Here is a 21,530-nt window from a genome sequence, read left to right as displayed (position 1 = left end):
TCGTGTGAATTTTGGCTCAAAGAGACCCACTTCTTGTCTGAAAGCTTAGATCCAAGTTTTGCATATTGGCGTGATTGTTTAAGCTGTGTAGAAGTCTCACTGCCCCGCCTGTCTCGTTCCCGGTAAGTTCGTACATAGCAGAGGAGCCAAGTTGAACTGCACATTTCTGGACGTTTAGGTTTCGTAGTCCATGCTCGGCAGTACTTCTGGAATTATTTTTTTGATCTACTAACTAATTTTGTGATATCCACCGTGCGTGCATACTATAAGACGTTTACACAGCTCAGCCAGCTCGCTGAGCGGAGTAACTGTGGCAGTGGGAGCCTGGACTTAGACGTGCCTTCAGCCTATTCCAGCGTCACAGACTGTGTGGAATGCCGTCTTATGGGACACCTGGATCATACTGCGTTTGCAGCTGTGGTTGTATACTCCACGCGGGGCTTCACCATCTTCGTCGAAGATGTCGCCGCTCGCTAAGTTACGCAACTGTGATCTATTAACTGTTTCATGTGTTTCTCATTCTAAGGGCCTAAGCGGTCAATTAGTCTATGCCAGTTTGGCACTTCTTGTTTTAACAGTGTAACATGTTTTTCAACTTTGCCAGGTTTGTTTTCGTTAGTATAGGAACCTAATCCTGTTGTAAACTGCTCATTCTTTTGGTTTAGTGGTGTATTTAATGTGGTATTTCCCCCTATCTTTCTTTTAATGTCAGGGGCTTTTGCGGAGCAGTGTATATACAGTATGTGGTTGAAAAGATAACATTTGATAGAGGTTTCCAGTGTTATGACCTCCTCTATAAAGAGTCATCATTTGATAGAAAGTCCTGTTTAATTTTTAAGTGTTGCTGGTATCCAAAGTATTGTTACCTTTTTGATTTAACTGTTCATGATTTTTTTAACCTGATGTTTAATGTATTGGTTACTGATGTAAGAAAATTGTTATTCGAGGTATGCATAGTGTTTGTTTTTAAATGGCAATAAAATTTGTCAAATGGTGAACGAAGTGCACTTAAAACACTGCCCCAGTCCTTTCATGTGTTCGGTTCAGTCGATTTTCAGAAAGGATTCTCTCACTATTGGACAAAGTAAAAAAGGCTGGAACTGTGATCTTCCCCATAGTTTTGTTGGGTTGTGGACTATGATTCTTCTAAAGTCTTGGTTTGGAGAAGGATATAACTCTAAAAAAAAATAAACAAAAATATCTTTGGAAGTCAAAATACTCCAGATGAAATTAAGGTACTTTCGAGCATATCGTGGCAGCAGAAAACTCATTATAAAAAGCTGTTATTTCGGGAGAACTAAAGGTAAGACACATTGAGCGAAATCAAGGAGAAGGTGGTAAGGCGGGGTATCAAAGAAAGGCCGAAATGACCCTGGAAGATCTGATGACCAAAACAACGTCCAGGAGTGCATGGAGGGACATCGCACATCGTGTCGAGAGTGTCTGAGACGACTCGCTGAAAAAACATCTACACAGTGCTCCTGCTGGCGCGTGGACCTCCCACTCACTTACCTGGCGACAGATCTGCATGGAGAGCTGCGAGAAGTCGTCCGAGCCCGGGTCGGCCAGCTCCGGGACGAACTCCTCGTTGGTGATCCTGAACTCGCCCGCTACCACGCTCACGCCCTCACCTGCAAACACAGGACGCACCAGGTAACACCTGACACCACTACATACGCATAAAACGGCTCCAGCGTGATAAAAGAGCTGTTGCTAACAAGAAAAACATCAATCAGGTGAAATGATTCTTCGTGCTTCCGAGCCTTATTATTACTCTCCGCAGCACAAATGATCACCCTTTCGAAATCTCGTTGTTGTTTCTCATTGCGACGCAGAAGATTGAAATTGAGCTCAAAGGTGCCTACATCCTTCTTTTGTAATGGCGCAATAGCGCTGCGCTTTGTGACGTCATCCTAGGGCTCGGCGACGATCCACACAGCAACGTAACGACAAGTGGAAAAAAAAGAAGGCTAGAGCTCAGAAGTTCATGTGAGCTGTGCGGTGGGTTAATGATGTCAGTGATGTGATATTGGCACCATATTTCATTACAATTCTGCCCAACGCAGCTGAGGACGTGCCACACGATGACAAAGTCTTCGGCTCCTCCACTTACCCACATTTCACCCCTTCTTTTGACGCCTCACCAATGGAGGTTAGAACTGCGACGCTCTCGCGGTTTTCTTATGGGTGGCCAGGGGAAACATTCTGAGACACACCGATTCAACGTATGTGCCAATGACGCACCCCACTCTGACCATTCCACAGGAGCGCGCGAAACAGGAGGGATGAAAAGTCTAAGCACCTTTTGTTGCTTCGGATCGTTGAATCATCCGAGAGGTGTCATCAGCGTCAAAAATTGTCAAGAACGTTGTCGTGTTGCATATCGCACTGCGGTCTGCCGTTTTCGACAGCGAAACGAATGGGTATCAACTCCTTAAGCTAAAGGGGGTGGTTTCCTTGAAGGCATTTGCGCCACACGACAGAGACCTTTTCGTGTCGGTTCTGGGTGACCGTGTGTCTCAAAATGTTTTCATCGGCCACCCATAAGAAATCCACGTGATTTCAACACTGGCAATCACGGTTCTGACCTAAATCACAGAGGCGTCAGAAGAAGGTGAAATGTAAATCATCGAGTAGAACAGAAGAATACCTGGCGTTCCGCAAGGTAGTATCATAGGCCCTCTGCTGCTCCTGATTTATATAAATGATCTAGGTGATAATCTGAGGAGCCCCCTTAGATTGTTTGCAGATGACGCTGCAATTTACCGTCTTGTAAAATCATCAGACGATCAATTCCAATTACAAAATGATCTAGAGAGAATTTCTGTATGGTGCGAAAAGTGGCAATTAGCATTAAACAAAGAAAAGTGCGAGGTCATCAACATGGGTACTAAAAGAAATCCGATAAATTTTGGGTATACGACAAATCGCACAAATCTAAGGGCAGTCAATTCGACTAAATACCTAGGAATTACAATTACGAGCAACTTAAATTTGAAAGACCACATAGATAATATTTTGGGGAAGGCGAAACAAAGACTGCGCTTTGTAGGCAGAACACTTAGAAGATACGGCGAACCCACTGAAGAGACAGCCTACATTACACTTGTCCGTCCTTTGCTGGAATATTGCTGCGCCGTATGAGATCCTTACCAGGTAGGATTGACGCAATAGGGGTGATAGTGTCACTGACATCATATTCGATTCGGGGTGGCAGTCACTGAAAGAAAGGCGGTTTTCTTTGCGGCGAGATCTGTTAACGAAATATCAATCACCAACTTTCTCTTCCGAATGCATAAATATTTTGTTGACACCCACCTGCATAGGGAGAACTTATAATAATAAAATAAGAGGAATCAGAGCTCGAACTGAAATATTTAGGTGTTCCTTTTTCCCACGCGCCATTCTAGAGTGGAATGGTAGAGTAGTATGAAAATGATTCGATGAACCCTCTGCCATGCACTTAAGTGTGAATTGCAGAGTAACAATGTAGATGTACGCAAGAGAGGTGCGACACGTTCACGGTGGCGCTGGGCAGAACTGTGGTGAAATTTGGTGCCAGTGTGACATCACTAACCCACCTTACACCTCACATGAACTACTGAGCTCTGGCCTTTTTTCGCATGTGGTGACACCTTGCTGTTTTGAAGCGTCGTCTAGCCCTAGGGTGACGTCGCAGGGAATCACGCTATTGCACCAGTACAGTGCAGGCGCCTTTCAGTCAATTTCAAACTTTTATGTCCCAGTGGGAAACAATTACGAGGTTTCGAAAAAGTGATCCTCTAATTGTGCTGCGCAGTGTAGCTGTAAACATAAGAAAACTCAGAAAAGGAAAATGAAGTGTCTGACATACAAGCAATGAAAAATTAATAGTTCAGTTTTACTATAGTTAGTGCATACATCACATTTTAGTGAGTACGGCAGCACACACGCATTCCAGTTGGAGACTGTTCCAGAAGAAAGCAGTCATTTATTTTAAATCTGTGTTCCCTACATACCGGATTGTTATAAATAATCTTAGGCGTTATGAGTGCTGCAGTCCGGGATGTATATATCACAGAACGCTGAACATCGTAGATGTGTTCATTAACCGGTGGGCTAGCGGAGTATGCTGAAAAAAAATTAGTTGTTCTGATTTCCACCCCCAGGTGAAAATATGGCACTAAAAGCAGCCAGAGCGTAGTGTGTGCGGACGAAAAGCGGATGAACGATCAAACACATGATAACAGGGTTTCTGGCCTGTTTATTAGGATGTGGTCACAAGTTACAGCGTGTTCTCTATTGTTTCTCGACTCAGCAACATGCTGTATCCGTAACACGGCATGGCGACAGTTGCCGGCAGTATGTTCGGTGTAATTAGAGCGATATGTCGTCGTATGCTTTCCTTCACTTCAGGAAGAGTTCGAGTACACCCCTGACAGAAGTTTGGAAGGTAGGAGACGAGGTTCTGGCGGAATTGAAGCTGTGAAGACGGGTCGTGAGTCGTGCTTGGGCAGCTCAGATGGAAGAGCACTTTCCCGCGAAAGGCAATAGTCCCGTGTTCGAGTCTCGGTCCGGCACACTATTTTAATGTGCCAGGAAGTTTCATCCCTGATAGAGACCATTTTTCAGACATCCTCTTAAACGGAGGTCACATGGATTTAGCTCGGAGGATCTGAAAGGCTATACATTTCGAAATTGTCTAGAGATGATGCTGTCGTTACCACAGGTTTCTCGAAGCAAGTGTTGCATCTGGCAAGCGATAAGTCGTGTCGCTCCATCTTGCATGAATACAGTGGTATGAAAATATTTGCGTTCTTGAAAAGCTTTAATCACGTGTTATACTCGTACAAGGATGTCCTTATAAACGTGCAGTTATCAGTGTATACCTAACAGGCCCGCAAGATGCTATCTCTTCGACATCATCCTGAAGAAAAACGGACCGAGAAAGAAGGATTTGTGAAACCGCACCACACAATCACATATGCTGACTGCAAAAAATGTTCCTGCACAGCATGTGACGGAATAGAATACCATATTCCGTCAGTTCAGTGCATTCACGGAGCCGTGCAGAGTAAAATGTGCCCTGCTCGCCTGAAAAGTATATACTGGCCACATGGCATCCATTTGCAGGCGCAGCATAAATCGAAGGGCAAAGTCACAGGGTTGTAGCCTATGTTGGAGCTTCATTTTGTGCACATTCTGAATCTTGTCTAGATACCAGAGTAAAACTCTCTTGAACAGGTAACCAGGGGAGAAACAGTTCTCCCAACACAGCTGGAGCACTGACCGCAGAATTTATGGCAAATGCTGTACAACCGGCTATAGCAGCAACAACTTCGCCAATGACTGCCACTGCGATGGGCCGCCTTCTTCTCCCTGCTGCACACTAATTCATCTCTTTCTTCAATTTCGTGATCACATTCTTTAGCTCATTTAATGACATGGGGTTTCTTCGCCGCTGTTTCGGTCGGTGATATTCCCACAGTGCAGATCTGCTACTGCTGCCGTTCTGATAAAACAATTTTACCAGTAGTGCATGATTTTTCTTCTTAATAGCCATTGCGTTTCGCGTGTAAAACTTCAATATTATTAACCCATTAACCAACCGCCAGCTCACAAAAGAAATCAGAACGTGTCGTCAAGCAACAAACATGTGATTAAGATGTAAAGGAATTACAAACGTTGACTGCGTGTGGGCATTGATTGAAATCAATGGAGAAAGCTAAACTTTGTGCTGGAGCGGGATTCGAATCCAGGTCTCCTGCTTACTAGGCAGCTGCTCTGACCACTTATTTTTCCCTCTCTCTTCCACTTTGTTCGTTATACTTGGTCGTAGCGGACGTCACACGACATCCGTTGAATTTCGTTATTGATACCTTCACACAGTTTTTTTTTTATTTTTTTATTACGGAGACCAGCCCGTTCTCTGACCAATCACGCTGAGCTACCGTGACGGCGAAACCACTAAGCCATTCGGACACAATGGTCATTACAACTTCACGGACTACCCTAGCACGCCTCCCGTGTCAGATCCGAATTCTCAACATAACCACATACTACTGTCATGCCCCTTGTCCATTATCCTCGTTACTCGTGGCGTTTCGCAGATTTCAGGAAGAGTATTCAATCATACTTTTTTACAGAGACTGCGGTCTAATACGCGCTGTACCATGCAGCCACAGTTACCCCTCCTGCCGTAGAAATTGGTAATGTTCTGTCCGATTCACCTTGCAGTGGATGCGATACAGCGCTGTACATAATGCTTCCGTATTCGAATCTAGGGCTTGCTGACATGACGTTTACTTACAGAAAGGCAAATGGCAACAGGTACCTGGCAGCAAGGTTGTAGCAGGAGACATGTCCCTGCCAACAATCAAAGCATTTAGTGTTTGCAATAGTGTTTCACCGTTTGTGTGAGACAGGGTCGTTTCAGGAAGCAGGAAATCATGGAGGACGAAACTGAAATGTTCGGACACCAAACTTGCAGGAAAATGTGATTAACGCTGTGGAAGGCGATTGCTGTGTCAGCTTGTCCGCCAGTATAGGGTAAGCAGACAATCGTGTGTAACATTCTCCGTAACAATTATTACTACCGTTATCACATACAGCGTGTGCAGGGCTTACTGCGACAGACTTTCCACATCCGTAACAGTTTTTGTCACTGGTTTCTTCATCAGGCAACCACGATTGCGGGATCTGTATCATTCATCCTATTCACAGATGAGGCTACCTTTACGCGGAGTGGTATCTTCAGCTTTCATAAGAGTAATCTGTGGGATAGTATACAGAACCTCCATGGTGTGTTAACAGCGAATCAGCAGCATCGGTGCAGCCGGAATGTGTGGTCCGGCATAATTGGCGACCGCATTTTGGGACCAGTCTTTCTTCCGGAACTACCGACGTTTCTTGTGAGTGACTTTGCCTCCCCTACTGCAAGTAGTGGCATAGATGATTCGAAGGGTCATCATGATGGTGCTCCAGCCCACTTCGCCGTTAACGTCCGAGCGCATCTCAATCAGGTCTTCCTGGTCGATGGATCGGACGAGGTGGTCCAGTTGCATGGCCTGTTCGTTCACCAGATCTCAACCCATGCGATTTCTGGTTATGGGGCCATCTCAAAAGCATCGTGTATGCAGAGCCCATTCCGAATGAGGAGACACTGGAGCAGCGCATTCATGCTGCTTTTAATACTGTTCGGGCGCAGCCTGGCTAATGTGAATGTGTGAGACAGAACATGCTACAGCGTGTACACGCGTGCGTTGAGGCACATGGAAGCCATTTTCAGCACTTACTGTAACTGTGGCTGCATGGTGCAGCGCGTATTAGACCGCAGTCTCTGTAACAACGTATGATTGAATTAATGGCCTCTGGCGTGGAAACCATGCATTTCCGCACAGAAGTCCATTAAGCCATGCATTTCCGGATATGTCACTAGACTTTTTTGTTCCATATATATATATATATATATACATACATACATATATATATATATATATATATATATATATATATATATATATATATATATATATGCAAAGCCACTGTGACAGGTTGGTGAAGTGATCAGCGCATGTGCGTAGTGAGCAGGTGACCTGGGTTCGAATCCTGGTCTTGGTGCCCCTTTTCATTCGTCGCTTCAGCCTCCATATATACATCAAGATGCAAACAGATTATGCTTGTAAGGAGGCAAACAGCCCCAAGGGCACGCTATCGCTATCTCCTGGCAACGTTATAAGCGACTGTCAAAAAGTGGCATAGGAAGCTGTCCATAGGGGTGTTTTCACTGATTCTGCGGAGAACACAGTCACACACGCTGCTTTTCTTGTCTATCAAATTTTGTTCACCCCTTACCACGCTGTGTATTCGTCTGACACGGCATTCACTTACTACTACTACTACTACTATCCTGAGATGGAGACATTGTTGAATGGCAGGCATTTCAGAATGTGTCCTCTGAGTCTTCCGCGGTGGCATGCTTGAATAAAATCTTCACGATTTAAAAGCCGTGTCACATCGAATAAAACACTCGAGCTTTCGAGAGCTGTCACCACTATTGTCATCACGAGTAGAAAGCACTGACTGCGGGGGCTGGCACGGTGTCCCGCCAACGTGGCCGCGGTGAGCGGCGTCTGGAACCTTCCAGAGAGTGCCGAAGTGACGGATGCGCGAAAGGCGATTTGGGCCGTTGCAAGCCTCTTCGGTCGGGCGAGGGACGGGGTCTCACGAGAAACATTAATCTGTGAAGTCACATTAGTCAGCTTCGCGAACGCTCGGCTCTATACGGGGCCCATGGGAAATCAATATGTAATTGAAAAGGTACTCACTAAAGGTCTCAACTTTGTCATGTTCTATCGAGAGCTTGCATACGTTTAAGCGTGCAGTCAAGACTTGTTAAACTCGTCTCTCTTCCCGGCGGAGGGACCAATGACATCAGGAAGCGCTAGAAGCCGGCGCACGTTTGAAACTGGCGCTACCGCCTCTATACAACCGTCAAGCATCCGTCTTTGCTTTCTCTAGATTTTATTCCAAGTCACGTGGCTTGTAAACACGGTAGATTTTAATCAGGCATTTCCGGAATGACAACGAGGTGATTATCGAGATGGAACGTTTCCTGAACCGTCAAAATCCAAACTTCTACAACCTAAGTCTCCCCGCAAGTGATCCGTCGTAGTGAGAAATGTGTCGCACTGAAGGATGACTATGGACTCAAGAACACCATCGAGATTCAAGGTCGCAGCTCGATTTGTTTTTAGTTGACTTTTTTTGACGGCTGCTAGTAGAGTACTGCGTTTTCGTCTGTCTCTGTGCTCATCGTGGGGAACAGAGCACCTACCCCTATTCAGTGAACACTAGTGAGCCGTTCGGAGCCCGTCCCAAGTGGTACGGACGGCAGGTAGAGGCGCCCGCACCTGCCGCCATACTGCACGCACCCACGCACTCACTGGCTGCCGGCCGGCTGCGGGCAGCCAAGCGGGACGCCACGCACCCCGCATCCGGTGCAGCTCCCACGCCACCCCACAGCTACATCTGCGCCCTAACTGCTCCCGTTCTGCCACCCTAGTTCGACAGCTCATTACTATTGCTCACTTTCATTAGTGTCTATTCTCAAGGATAAAATTTGTTCGAAAATGTGACGACACGAAAATACGAAAGTGAAGTCAATGAATTCATTAGGTAAGAAACATGATCTATTTTTCGATGGTGTGCACTCTACATCTACCGGGTGATCAAAAAGTCAGTATAAAATTGAAAACTGAATAAATCACAGAATAATGTAGATAGAGATGCACAAATAGACACACATGCTTGGAATGACATGGGGTTTTATTAGAACCAAAAAAATACAAAAGTTAAAAAATGTCCGACAGATGGCGCTTCATCTGATCAGAATAGCAATAATTAGCATAACAAAGTAAGACAAAGCAAAGATTATGTTCTTTACAGGAAATGCTCAATATGTCCACCATCATTCCTCAAGACTAGCTCTAGTCGAGGAATAATTTTGTGAACAGAACTGTAAATCATGTCCGGAGTTATGGTGAGGCATTGGCGTCGGATGTTGTCTTTCAGCATCCCTGGATATGTCGATCGATCACGATACACTTGCGACTTCAGGTAACCCCAAAACCAATAATCGCACGGACTGAGGTCTGGGGACCTGGGAGGCCAAGCATGACGAAAGTGGCGGCTGAGCACACGATCATCATCAAACGACGCGCGCAAGATATCTTTCACGCGTCTAGCAATATGGGGTAGAGCGCCATCCTGCACAAACATCGTACGTTCCAGCAGGTGTTTATCAGTCAGGCTGGGGATGATGCGATTCTGTAACATATCGGCGTACCTCTCACCCGTCACGGTAGCAGTTGCAAAACCAGAATCACGCATTTCCTCGAAGAAAAAAGGCCCGATAACGGTGGATGTGGTAAATCTCAATCCATACTGTGACTTTCTCGTCGTGCAGTGGAGTTTCCACGACAGTTCTAGGATTTTGGGTAGCCCAAATTCTTCAGTTGTGGGCGTTGACAGACCCTCGGAGCGTGAAATGAGCTTCGTCGGTCCACAACGCGTTACTCGACCAATCGTCATCTTCCGCCATCTTTTGAAACGCCCACACCGCAAATGCCCTCCGCTTCACTAAATCGCCGATGGAGTTTGTATGGATAGCATCGGAGGGTACGCCTAAGTGCCAACCAAACAGTAGTGTACGGAATGCCGGTGCGACGTGCGACTGCACGAGCGCTGACCTCCCCGTGCATAGACGAACTCGCTACAGTCTCCATTTCTTTCTGAACTGTCTCAGCAGCATTACGCCTTGTGCTCGGTCGACCACTACGGGGCCTATCGTCTAAACAACCCGCGGCATCGAACTTCGATATCATTATCGCCACAGCTGCATTTGTCAACGGACCTTTACCCGTTCGAATCCTCTTCCTATTGCGATAGGATCGTAACGCTGAACTAGCACATTTCCCATTCTGTTAATACAGCTTCACTAAAAGCGCCTTCTCAGGTAACGTCAACATGCTGCGACTGCTGGCGCATCTGATTCTCTCTCTCATTACAGCTCCTTTTATACATGATTGTCATGCGCAGTCACTGACGTTTTGCTGTCCAGCGCCATCTGTCGGACATTTTGTGAACTTTGTTTTTCTTTTGGCTCTAATAAAACCCCATGTCATTCCAAGCATGTTGTCAATTTTTACACCTCTATCTACATTATTCCGTCGTTTATTAAGTTTTCAAATTTATACTGACTTTTTGATCACCCGGTATATCTACATCCATACTCTGCAAAGCACTATGATCAGCATAGCAGAGTGTACTTCCGTTTGTACCTGTTGCTAAGCCGTCATCACACAGGACGTGTTTCTCATCGCATAGCAAGCAAGGCGTGGTGTCAGTCGTGGTGGTTGCATACTCTGAAACGACCTGCTGGTTCTCACGGGAAGTGCACCTCACCGTGAATTCGGACCTCAGCGCTCTCTAGCAGCAGTTCTTGGTTGCATCTGGTGCGCAAATCACATAGCTTCTTTATGAAAATCGACGCGTGTAAAATAGTTGTGTTAATTATGTTAGCGATTATCGAAGAAGAGCATAATTAATGTATAGTGTCTAATACGCGCATGCGTAATATCCGTATCCTCTGTCCCTGCGTCAAGCGCCGGCACCCAGGTCAGGAACGTTAGAGCACTCGGGGCAGTGAAGAGGACGTCAGACAATAGTACGCTGACCGACCCCTCTCTAGGACAACGAGACAGCAGCGGTCTCTAGGCGGAGAGAACTGGCCGCGGCCCAGATGAAGACTAGACGTTCTACGACCTCTGCAGCAGCGACTTAGGAACTGAATTGTTTCATTGTTCCACTTGTATTAGGAGTTGGGCATACTTAAGAGATTTTCTTATTTTGTCTGTCGTCCATCGCTTGCGATGCACCATTGTAAATTCTCAAATTTAAGTATTGTCATTTATCTTACTGTAATAAAAATTCATTAATACGATTTTCTTGAATTGTTGTCTAGTGATCCGAGAAGCAGGTTTCCTAGGCACCCCCTATTTGACGAGTAGGCAGGACACAACATCCCCGATAAAGTATTGACTACCATTACTCTGAAATAACTTACTTCACACGTTTCATGACCAGGATTCGTCTTGTAATTTCATTTGAATGAAAGCGAAGTTTTATTTTTTTAAGCTCCTCATCATCACTGAAAAAAGTATTTACCTGCCAGATACAAACAAGACGCATCCATTATATATATACGAGGGCGGTTCAGAAAGTAACCTCCGATTGGTCACAGTGCGGGTTCTGGGGGGAGTAGTGACGCCATCTGTGCGTTCACGCACTCAACAGGTCAGTCGGCATCAAGCCGTGGTCGAGTGAACGTCGTACCTGCGCTAGTCTAGTTTTTGTGGCAGTTTGAAATGTGTGCTGCAATAGAAAACCCCGCCAAATGTGAAGTGCGTGCTGTCATAAGGTTTTTTACAGCCAAAGGATATTCTGCAGCAGCTATTCATCGTGAGCTTTGTGCCGTGTACGGACCAAGAGTTATGAGTGAAGGAGTTGTCTGTGAATGGGTACGTTTATTTAAAAGTGGACGAGAAAACGTTCATGATGAAGAGAGGAGTGGTAGACCATCATTGGTGACTGACGAACTCGTTCAGACAGTTGATGCAAAAGTTCGTGAAAATCGACGTTTCTCAATGTCGGAGTTGTCTACTGGTTTTCCACAGATTTCTAAGACTCTCTTGTACGAGGTAGTGACAGCAAGATTGGGTTACCGTAAGTTCTGTGCACGATGGGTGCCCAAAATTCTTACCGACCACCACAAAACTCAAAGAATGGCCTCTGCATTAGACTTTCTGTCACGTTATGAGGACGAAGGAGAACCATTGTTAAACAGAATCGTGACCGGTGACGAAACCTGGATTAAGTACGTGAACCCTGAGACAAAAGAACAATCAAAGATGTGGGCACATTCAAATTCGCCTACCAAACCAAGAAAAGCCTCGCAAGATTTTTCTGCCAGAAAACTGATGGCAACAGTGTTTTGGAATGCCAAAGGGGTGTTGTTGGTTGAATTCATGGAACGTGGTACGACCATTAATCAAGACGTGTACTGTGAAACAATAAAAAAGTTACGACGGGCTATACAGAACAAACGCCGTGGTATGCTGACTTCCAGTATCGTTTTTTTGCACGATAACGCCCGTCATCACTCTGCTCGCAGAACAACGGCCCTTCTTGAGTCCTTCAAGTGGGACGTTATCAACCATCCACCTTACAGCCCAGACCTGGCGCCAAGTGATTATCACCTCTTCATGCATTTGAAGAAATGGCTCGGGTCACAGCGGTTTGATGACGACGAAGAGCTCAAAGATGCGGTCACAGGCTGGCTCCAGGCACAAGCGGGTGATTTTTATGCAGAAGGAATTTCAAAGCTTGTGAAGAGATACGATAAGTGCCTCAATCGCTATGGAGACTATGTAGAAAAATAGTGCAAAGATGTAGTTGTAAGATGTATATATTAAAATATTTTTATTTAACTTGGTGTATTTTTTTAAATCAACCGGAGTTTATTTTCTGAATGGCCCTCGTATATAATATGACTGGAACTCAAATAGTGGCAACTATTTATTCACAACCGATACAAAAGAGTTACATGGTTGCACCTGTTACTGTCCTTCAAAGTAGTCACCAGCGTTGTGTAGAACCCATTGCCAGCTATGTGGAAGGCGTAGTATGCCGTTAGCAGAGACTCCTTTGTTGATGGTGCGAATGGAGCGGTCTAAAGTTCTGGTGATTCTCGTGTACAACGGTGGTGGTGTTATCCTAACGCATTACGTTCCTCCACGGCAGACCGTCAGTGCACAGTATTACTGTTCATTTTTGGAGCATCACCTGCGACCAGCTTTGCGAAAGAAGCGGTGACACTTTCGGCGCAGCCCACCCATCATTTTGCACGACAATGCGCGGGCGCATACAGCGCAAGCTGTGGCTGTTCTGTTCGGTCGATGGGACTGGGAATTGCTGTACCATCCACCATACTCCCCGGACTTAAGTCCTTGTGATTTTGATTTGATTCAGAACTCCTCTTCCAGAGATTCGTCAGGCAGTAGACCGCTCAATTCGCACCATCAACAGAACAGGCTCTGCTAACGGTATACTACGCCTTCCACATCGCTGCCAACGGGCTCTACACAACGCTGGTGACTACTTTGAAGGACAGTAACAGGTGCAACCATGTAACTCTTTTGTATCGGTTGTGAATAAATAGTTGCCACTATTTGAGTTCCAGTCATATTATATATATATTTGCCACTATTTAAGTTCCAACCCTCATATATATTTGCTGCACAAAATTTCATAACAGCATAAACTTCTAGTGTGTAGCTTGTGTTTGCTTTACGCTACAGACCGGTAAGATTAAGATTTCTGGCCACAGCGTAAACATTCCTGTCGTTGGTCTATGCAACAAGAATTGCAGCACAATAATGACGACTTCGACCGTGGCAGGTAATGCTTCTATTAAATTGTTAAGAAAGACCCGGAAACTTTCAGAAAACAAAGTGAAAATATTTCGAAGCAGCTGGGCGAGAACCTGTTACCTCTTCTCTTTGAAATTCACGACGCTTTAAAAAAAACATTACGGCTTCGACATACCTGCAGTGCCTGAGATATGATACACAATGTCCAACGGTTCTATCTACAAACGTCATTATTTGGTATTTAACTGTGACAAACTGCACCTAAAACGACACAGTTTTGACAGCTCCACATTGTGCAATTGCCTTGAAACGGTGTACTTTTATAATTTTGGAGACCTAAGTTATAACATTAAAAGCGTCAAGTACATGTAGCCCGTAACTATCGATATGTAACTTCCTGCATTTTATTATACCAAATCGTATCTAAGCGAATCGAAATACTTATATGCTGATTCTTTCGAACAGCTTGGATTCATACAACGTACTCTATTATTATAATAATAATAATAATTTAAAAAATCATCCATTAGGAGTTTAACACCTTAAGGTTTTGCGTCTCTGGTCACGTTCCTCTCCACGAAGCAAAAATCTGACGTCATATTTTTCATTACCCGCTTCGCCATGCAGTGGAACGTGGAATTCCGCGTTAGGACGTCACTATATCGTCGTCCAAGTGCGTTTCCACGTCCCGTGCAAGGGGTGCCTTAGGATTTCCTCCCGTTCCATTCACATACGAAGCATGGGAAGAATAACTGTTTAATTTTCTCTTTGCCACCTGTAATTAATCCTGACCCCACAATACCTACGGGAGCGATACGCGGGAGGTGGTTGTTTATTCCTAGATTCATCATTTAGAGTCAGTTCTTTGAACTCTGACAGTAGGCTTTCTCGGGATAGTTTTCGTCTGTCTTCCCCATGGGTCAAACAAACCATTTGTGCTGCCCTTCTCTGTATACGTTGAATATCACCTGTTAGCCCTATCTGGTACGGTCCTGTGCATTTTAGCAATATTCTAGGACTGGTGGCAAGAGTTATTTGTAAACAGTCTCTTCTGTAAACCGGCTGCATTTCTCTGGTACTCTACCAATGAACAGCACTCTTCCACCAGCTTTTCATACGACTGAGCCTATGTGATCATTCCATTTCATATCCCTACAGAGTGCTAAACCAACGAATTTATAGGAGCTGACCGACTCCAGTTGTGACTCGTTGATACTACGGCTTTTTGTTTTGCGAAGTGCATAACTTTACATCTTCGAACATTTAAAACAAGTTACTTATCTCTGAAACATTCTGAAATCTCATCAATATCCGACTGAATATTTCTGCACTTTTTTCAGACTACAGTTCACTACACATACTTGTATCATTTTCAGTATGTCTGTAAAGTTGTTCATAAACAACATGAATAGCAAGGGTCCCAACTTACTTCCCTGGGGCAAACAAAGTTACTTCTACACCTGACTGACTCTCCATACAATACAACTTTTTGAATCTTCCCTACCAAGAAAAGGTCAGTCCAGTGATAGATTTCGCTTGATAATCCATACGATCGTACTTTTGATGATAAGCGTGCATGTGGTACAGAGTCAAACGCTTTTCGGAAATCGAGAAACACTGTGTGTCCCTTGACTCCGTCGATTCATGGATTACGGGATGTCACATGAGAAAATGGCGAGTTCAGTTTCACAAGATCGATGTTTTCGGAATCCCTGCTCCTTGGCAACCTTCAGGTATTACACAGAGTACTAAAAACAATTAAAAAAAGCCTCTACATTTGACACTTCAGCATCTTCCTCTGCTCCATCTGTGAATGGAATCGGAGGAAACAGTACGAGGGGTATTGAAAGTTTTGATTATGGTCTCGAAAAAATAAAGCGCCGTAATCTTTTGTTAGTTACCAGATATACATCTGCGGACCTGGTACGTATTGATAACCGCGTGCCAAAATACTGTAGCACGCCTCTAGATGAACCAGAAGAAAATCCTTTGCAATGCTGTTCGAGTTTAAGGTGAATACCAAGTGGACGGAAGCGTGAGTGGGAATTTCAACTGAGGATGGAGACGTGCTAGAATAGTCCGTGCAGTTGCGCAAAGCCTTTGTCCCAGGATGGCACAGTGGTTACCGCATCTGCCTAATGGGCGGAAGACCCAGGTTCAAATCCTGGCTTTGGGCCGTCCACTGTGGCCGAGCGGTTCTATGCGCTTCAGTCCGGAACCGCACTGCTGCTACGGTTGCAGGTTCGAATCCTGCCTCAGGCATAGATATGTATGATATCCTTAGGTTAGTTAGGTTTTGCGGATGATTTAGTATATCGAGAGGTTGTGACAATGGAAAGTTGTGCTGAAATGCAGGAGGATCTGCAACGAATTGACGCATGGGGCAAGGAGTGGCAATTTAATCTCAATGTAGACAAGTGTAATGTGCTGCGAATACATAGAAAGAAAGATGCTTTATCATTTAGCTACAATATAGCAGGTCAGCAACTGGAAGCAGTTAATTCCATAAATTATCTGGGAGTAGGCATTAGGAGTGATTTAAAAGGGAATGATCATATAAAGTTGATCGTTGGTAAAGCATCTACATCTACATCTACATTTATACTCCGCAAGCCACCCAACGGTGTGTGGCGGAGGGCACTTTACGTGCCACTGTTATTATCTCCCTTTCCTGTTCCAGTCGCGTATGGTTCGCGGGAAGAACGACTGTCTGAAAGCCTCCGTGCGCGCTCTAATCTCTCTAATTTTACATTCGTGATCTCCTCGGGAGGTATAAGTAGGGGCAAGCAATATATTCGATACCCCATCCAGAAACGCACCCTTTCGAAACCTGGCGAGCAAGCTACACCGCGATGCAGAGCGCCTCTCTTGCAGAGTCTGCCACTTGAGTTTGTTAAACATCTCCGTAACGCTATCACGGTTACCAAATAACGCTGTGACGAAACGCGCCGCTCTTCTTTGGATCTTCTCTATCTCCTCCGTCAACCCGATCTGGTACGGATCCCACACTGATGAGCAATACTCAAGTATAGGTCGAACGAGTGTTTTGTAAGCCACCTCCTTTGTTGATGGACTACATTTTCTAAGGACTCTCCCAGTGAATCTCAACCTGGTACCCGCCTTACCAACAATTAATTTTATATGATCGTTCCACTTCAAATCGTTCCGCACGCATACTCCCAGACATTTTACAGAAGTAACTGCTACCAGTGTTTGGTCCGCTATCATATAATCATACAATAAAGGATCCTTCTTTCTATGTATTCGCAATACATTACATTTGTCTATGTTAAGGGTCAGTTGCCACTGCCTGCACCAAGTGCCTATCCGCTGCAGATCTTCCTGCATTTCGCTACGATTTTCTAATGCTGCAACTTCTCTGTATACTACAGCATCATCCGCGAAAAGCCGCATTGGACTTCCGACACTATCTACTAGGTCATTTATATATATTGTGAAAAGCAATGGTCCCATAACACTCCCCTGTGGCACGCCAGAGGTTACTTTAACGTCTGTAGACGTCTCTCCATTGATAACAACATGCTGTGTTCTGTTTGCTAAAAACTCTTCAATCCAGCCACACAGCTGGTCTGATATTCCGTAGGCTCTTACTTTGTTCATCAGGCGACAGTGCGGAACTGTATCGAACGCCTTCCGGAAGTCAAGAAAAATAGCATCTACCTGGGAGCCTGTATCTAATATTTTCTGGGTCTCATGAACAAATAAAGCGAGATTCATTGGAAGAATCCTAAGGAAATGCAATCCGAAAATAAAGTAAGTAGGTTACAGTACACTTGTTTTCCCACTGCTTTAATATTGCTCACCAATGTGGGATCCGTAACAGATAGGGTTGATAGAAGAGATTGAGAAGATCCAACGGAGAGCAGCGCGCTTCGTTACAGGATCATGTAGTAATCACGGTAGCGTTACGGAGATGACAGATAAACTCCAGTGGAAGACTCTGCAGGAGAGACGCTCAGTAGTTCGGTAGGGTCTTTTGTTGAAGTTTCGAGAACATACCGAGGAGTCGAGCAGTATATTGCTCCCTCCTACGTATACCTCGCGAAGAGACCATGAGGATAAAATCAGAGAGATTAGATCCAACGAACAATACGAGAGTGGAATGAAGGGAGAACCGATAGAGGTACTCAAAGTACCCTATGCCACACACCGCCAGGTGGCTTGCGGAGTAGGGATGTAGAAGTAGTTCTAAGTGTAGGGGACTGATGACTTAAGATGTTAAGTCCCACTGTGCCTAGAGCCATTTTGATCCCGGCCTTGGTAAAAATTTTCAGTCGTCACTTCAGTCTGCATATATACATTATATAAGTCAGCCTTTAGATGTGTGGAACCATACAGCTTTATTTGAACTAAAAGAAAATCGCACAGCCCACTCGTGAAGTGGATAGAACACCGTGAAGTGATTAGGTATCGGCAGCAGTGGAAAAGCTGAACCAAGCCAATACAGATGGCTTACTTAGCCTTCTGGATTGGCTTTACACAGCTCCAACATTTCCGCTTCTTACGCAAGCTAATCACTGCACGATACTCCATCCATTTCATCAGTGGGCTGGGCGATTTTCTAATAGTTCATCTAGCGGATGGTGCTACGGTACTTTGGCACGTGGTTATCAACATGTAACACGAAACTTCCTGGCAGATTAAAACTGTGTGCCGGACTGAGGCTCGAACTCGGGAAGTAAAGCTGTGAGGACGGGGCGTGAGTCGTGCTTGGGTAGCTCAGTTGGTAGAGCACTTGCCCGCGAAAGGCAAAGGTCCCGAGTTCGAGTCTCGGTCCGGCACACAGTTTTAATCTCCCAGGAAGTTTCATATCAGCTCACACTCCGCTGCAGAGTGAAAATCTCATTCTGGAAACATGTAACGCGACTGAAAACGTGTACCTGCAATCAAATAGACTCATTAATAAACTCAATTTCTTTATTTTTCATATATGAAGATTAAAACCCTCTGCCACACAGTTCACAATGTTTCGCAGAATATACATATAGATGGAATGACATGTGTGTTGTGAGCGTTTTATTATGCGCTTGATGGGCCGCCCATCGGTTTTTGACTGACTTCTGCAGATACCGCTGCTCTGGAAACACTGTGTGTGTGTGTGTGTGTGTGTGTGTGAGAGAGAGAGAGAGAGAGAGAGCGGAAGCGAGAATCCGTGTAAGCACACGCTGACTCGCGCTGTCGATAACTGCCCATCACAATTTGCGCCGGCTTGCTCCCCAAGGCACGGCAGGCGGCGTTATTTTCTCTGATGGACCATTCGTCATCATCATTTCCAATCTGGAAGTCAGTCCGCCGCCCCAGCTCTTGACAGGCGACCCTCCCTCCCTCTTCTCCCCATCCCTCCATCCAGAGATGGCACGAGGGAAATGAAAGAAGGCGCGAGGGGCGCTTCAGAATAGGCTGACAAAAATGTCAATGTTCTCTCTGGGCGCTGATGCGGCAACAAAAACCTGCCCCAGCCATCGGGAGCAGCAGCAAGAGGTGACACATCGCTCTCGCATCGCATACAAGAGTGCTTCTGTCTGGCACACTCGCGCATAACATAACACCGGCGCGACAGACTCTACCACCACTCCCCAGATACTGGCTCTTATTCTGTCAGTAGCAAATGGGGCTGGGTGCACAGATTACATTTCATAGTAAGCTCTTTTATTGACAGACCACCATTACATCACGTATGTGATGCTACAGACGCCAGGTGTGGAGAGCTATTAGCTTCACGTCAGAACTAGGTTAATCAGCGATTAACGAGCGTTTAACAACGATAATCCTATAGGAATTTATTTTTACTATAATTTGATTCCTGATTTTGTGTGTGCTGCAAGGGCGGACGAGAGATACAAGTAGATATTGTTGCAGTGGTATATAGGTACTGTCCATAATTTTTGCTGATCGTAATTGCAATTAATTCTAGATTCTCTAGTGCTAAGTTTGAAAGATATTTCTTACTTGAATACACTAAAGAGTCCAGAGAGGTGGTTCTGACCGTTAAGAAAAGTCAGTGTCTCACATCCTAACGAAACTGTACAGCCCGCCCAAAACTGTGTAAATGAACACAGTTAGGTTCGCTATAAAAAAAAGAGCCCTCTGCGAAGTCGATTTTCTTCGAAGTTAAATATTTAAACTAAGCCCCCCAGCACGAGATTCGCCTCATTAGGACCCGAGCTCTGCTGACGTCAAGACGCGTTTTCGGTCAGTCTCGAGATAACAAGGCCTATGCAGGCACTGAATGAATGTTACACGTACTAAAAGGTCGATGAAAAAAAAACGGTAAATCGGTGAAACAGTCAACAACCTTGTTACTTGCCAGTTATGACAATCGGATTATCCAGAAAAATGATGCCACTCGTAATTACAATTGCATCCGGAGCACAGACGTCTCCATGCTGCCGCTAAGATAATCTGCTACGTCCTACTGCTGTGTGCTACTATTCCAAAATACACTGAGCTGCCAAAAGTCGTGGGATACCTCCCAATACTGTGTAGGACCTTTTTCCAAGCGTAGTGAGGAATCCGATGTGGCATTGACTCAACAAATCGTCGGAAGCCCTCAGCAGAGATAATGAGCCACGCTTCCTCTGCAGCCGTCCACAATTGCGAAAGTGTTGCCGGTGCAGTATCTTGTGCACGAACTGATCTCACGAGTATGTCGCACAAACGTTTGATCGGTTCATGTTAGGCGATGCGGGTGACCAAATCATTCGCTCAATTTCTCCAGAGTTTTATTCAAAATAATCACGAACAATTGTGGCCCGGTGACTTGGCGCATTGTCATCCATAGCAATTCCACTATTTTTTGTGGACGTTAAGTCCATGAGTGGCTGCATTTTGGTCTCCAAGCAACCGAAAATAACCACTTACAGTCAATGATCGGTTCAGTTGGACCAGAGGATCCAGTCCGTTCCATGCAAACGCAGCACACTCCATTATGTAGCCACCACCAGCTTACACATTGCCCTGTTGACAATGAGTCTATGCCTTCATGGGATCTGCACCACTCCCTAACCCTACCATCAGCTCTTACCAACCGAAACCGGGCCTCACCTGACTAGCCCACAGTTTGTCGGGTCGTCTAGAGTCGGAGTGGTATGGTCACGAGCCCACGAGAGGCGCTGCAGGCGACGTTGTGCTGCTAGCAAAGGCACTAGCGTCGGGCGTCTTCTGCCACAGCCCATTAACGCCGAGCTGCGCTGCTCTAACGGGTATGTTCGTCGTACGTCCCACACTGGTTTCTGCGATTATTTCACGAAGTACTGCTTGTCTCTTAGGACTGACAATTCTACAGAAACGACGCTGCTCTCGGTCGTTAAGTGAAGGCCGTCGGACACTGTTGCCCGTGGTGAGAGGTAATGCTTGAAATTAAGTATTCTCGGCGCACTCTTGACGCTTTGGATTTCGGAATATTGAAGTCCCTAACAATTCCCGATACGGAATGCCCCTGTGTCTAGCTCCAACTGCCATTCTGCGTTCGAAGTCTTAATTCTCGCCGTGCGACCACTATCACGTCAGAAACCTTCTCACAAGATTCACCTGATTACA

At 45.3% G+C, this 21,530-nt stretch overlaps 1 protein-coding gene across 1 annotated transcript in view; it reads right to left on the bottom strand.

Annotated features, from left to right (window-relative positions):
- LOC124790533 (prolow-density lipoprotein receptor-related protein 1-like) overlaps window positions 1–21,530 on the bottom strand; it is a 219,975-nt gene that overhangs the window by 73,052 nt on the left and 125,393 nt on the right. Inside the window, exon 4 of the mRNA XM_047257792.1 lies at window positions 1,513–1,631. Coding sequence (XP_047113748.1) covers window positions 1,513–1,631 — 119 coding nt within the window. The remainder of the gene's footprint in view (window positions 1–1,512; window positions 1,632–21,530) is intronic.

Source organism: Schistocerca piceifrons, chromosome 1 (assembly GCF_021461385.2).
Source record: "Schistocerca piceifrons isolate TAMUIC-IGC-003096 chromosome 1, iqSchPice1.1, whole genome shotgun sequence".
NCBI lineage: Eukaryota > Metazoa > Arthropoda > Insecta > Orthoptera > Acrididae > Schistocerca > Schistocerca piceifrons.
Note: the sequence above shows the minus strand (reverse complement) of the source record. Positions and strands in the feature narration are given on the sequence as shown.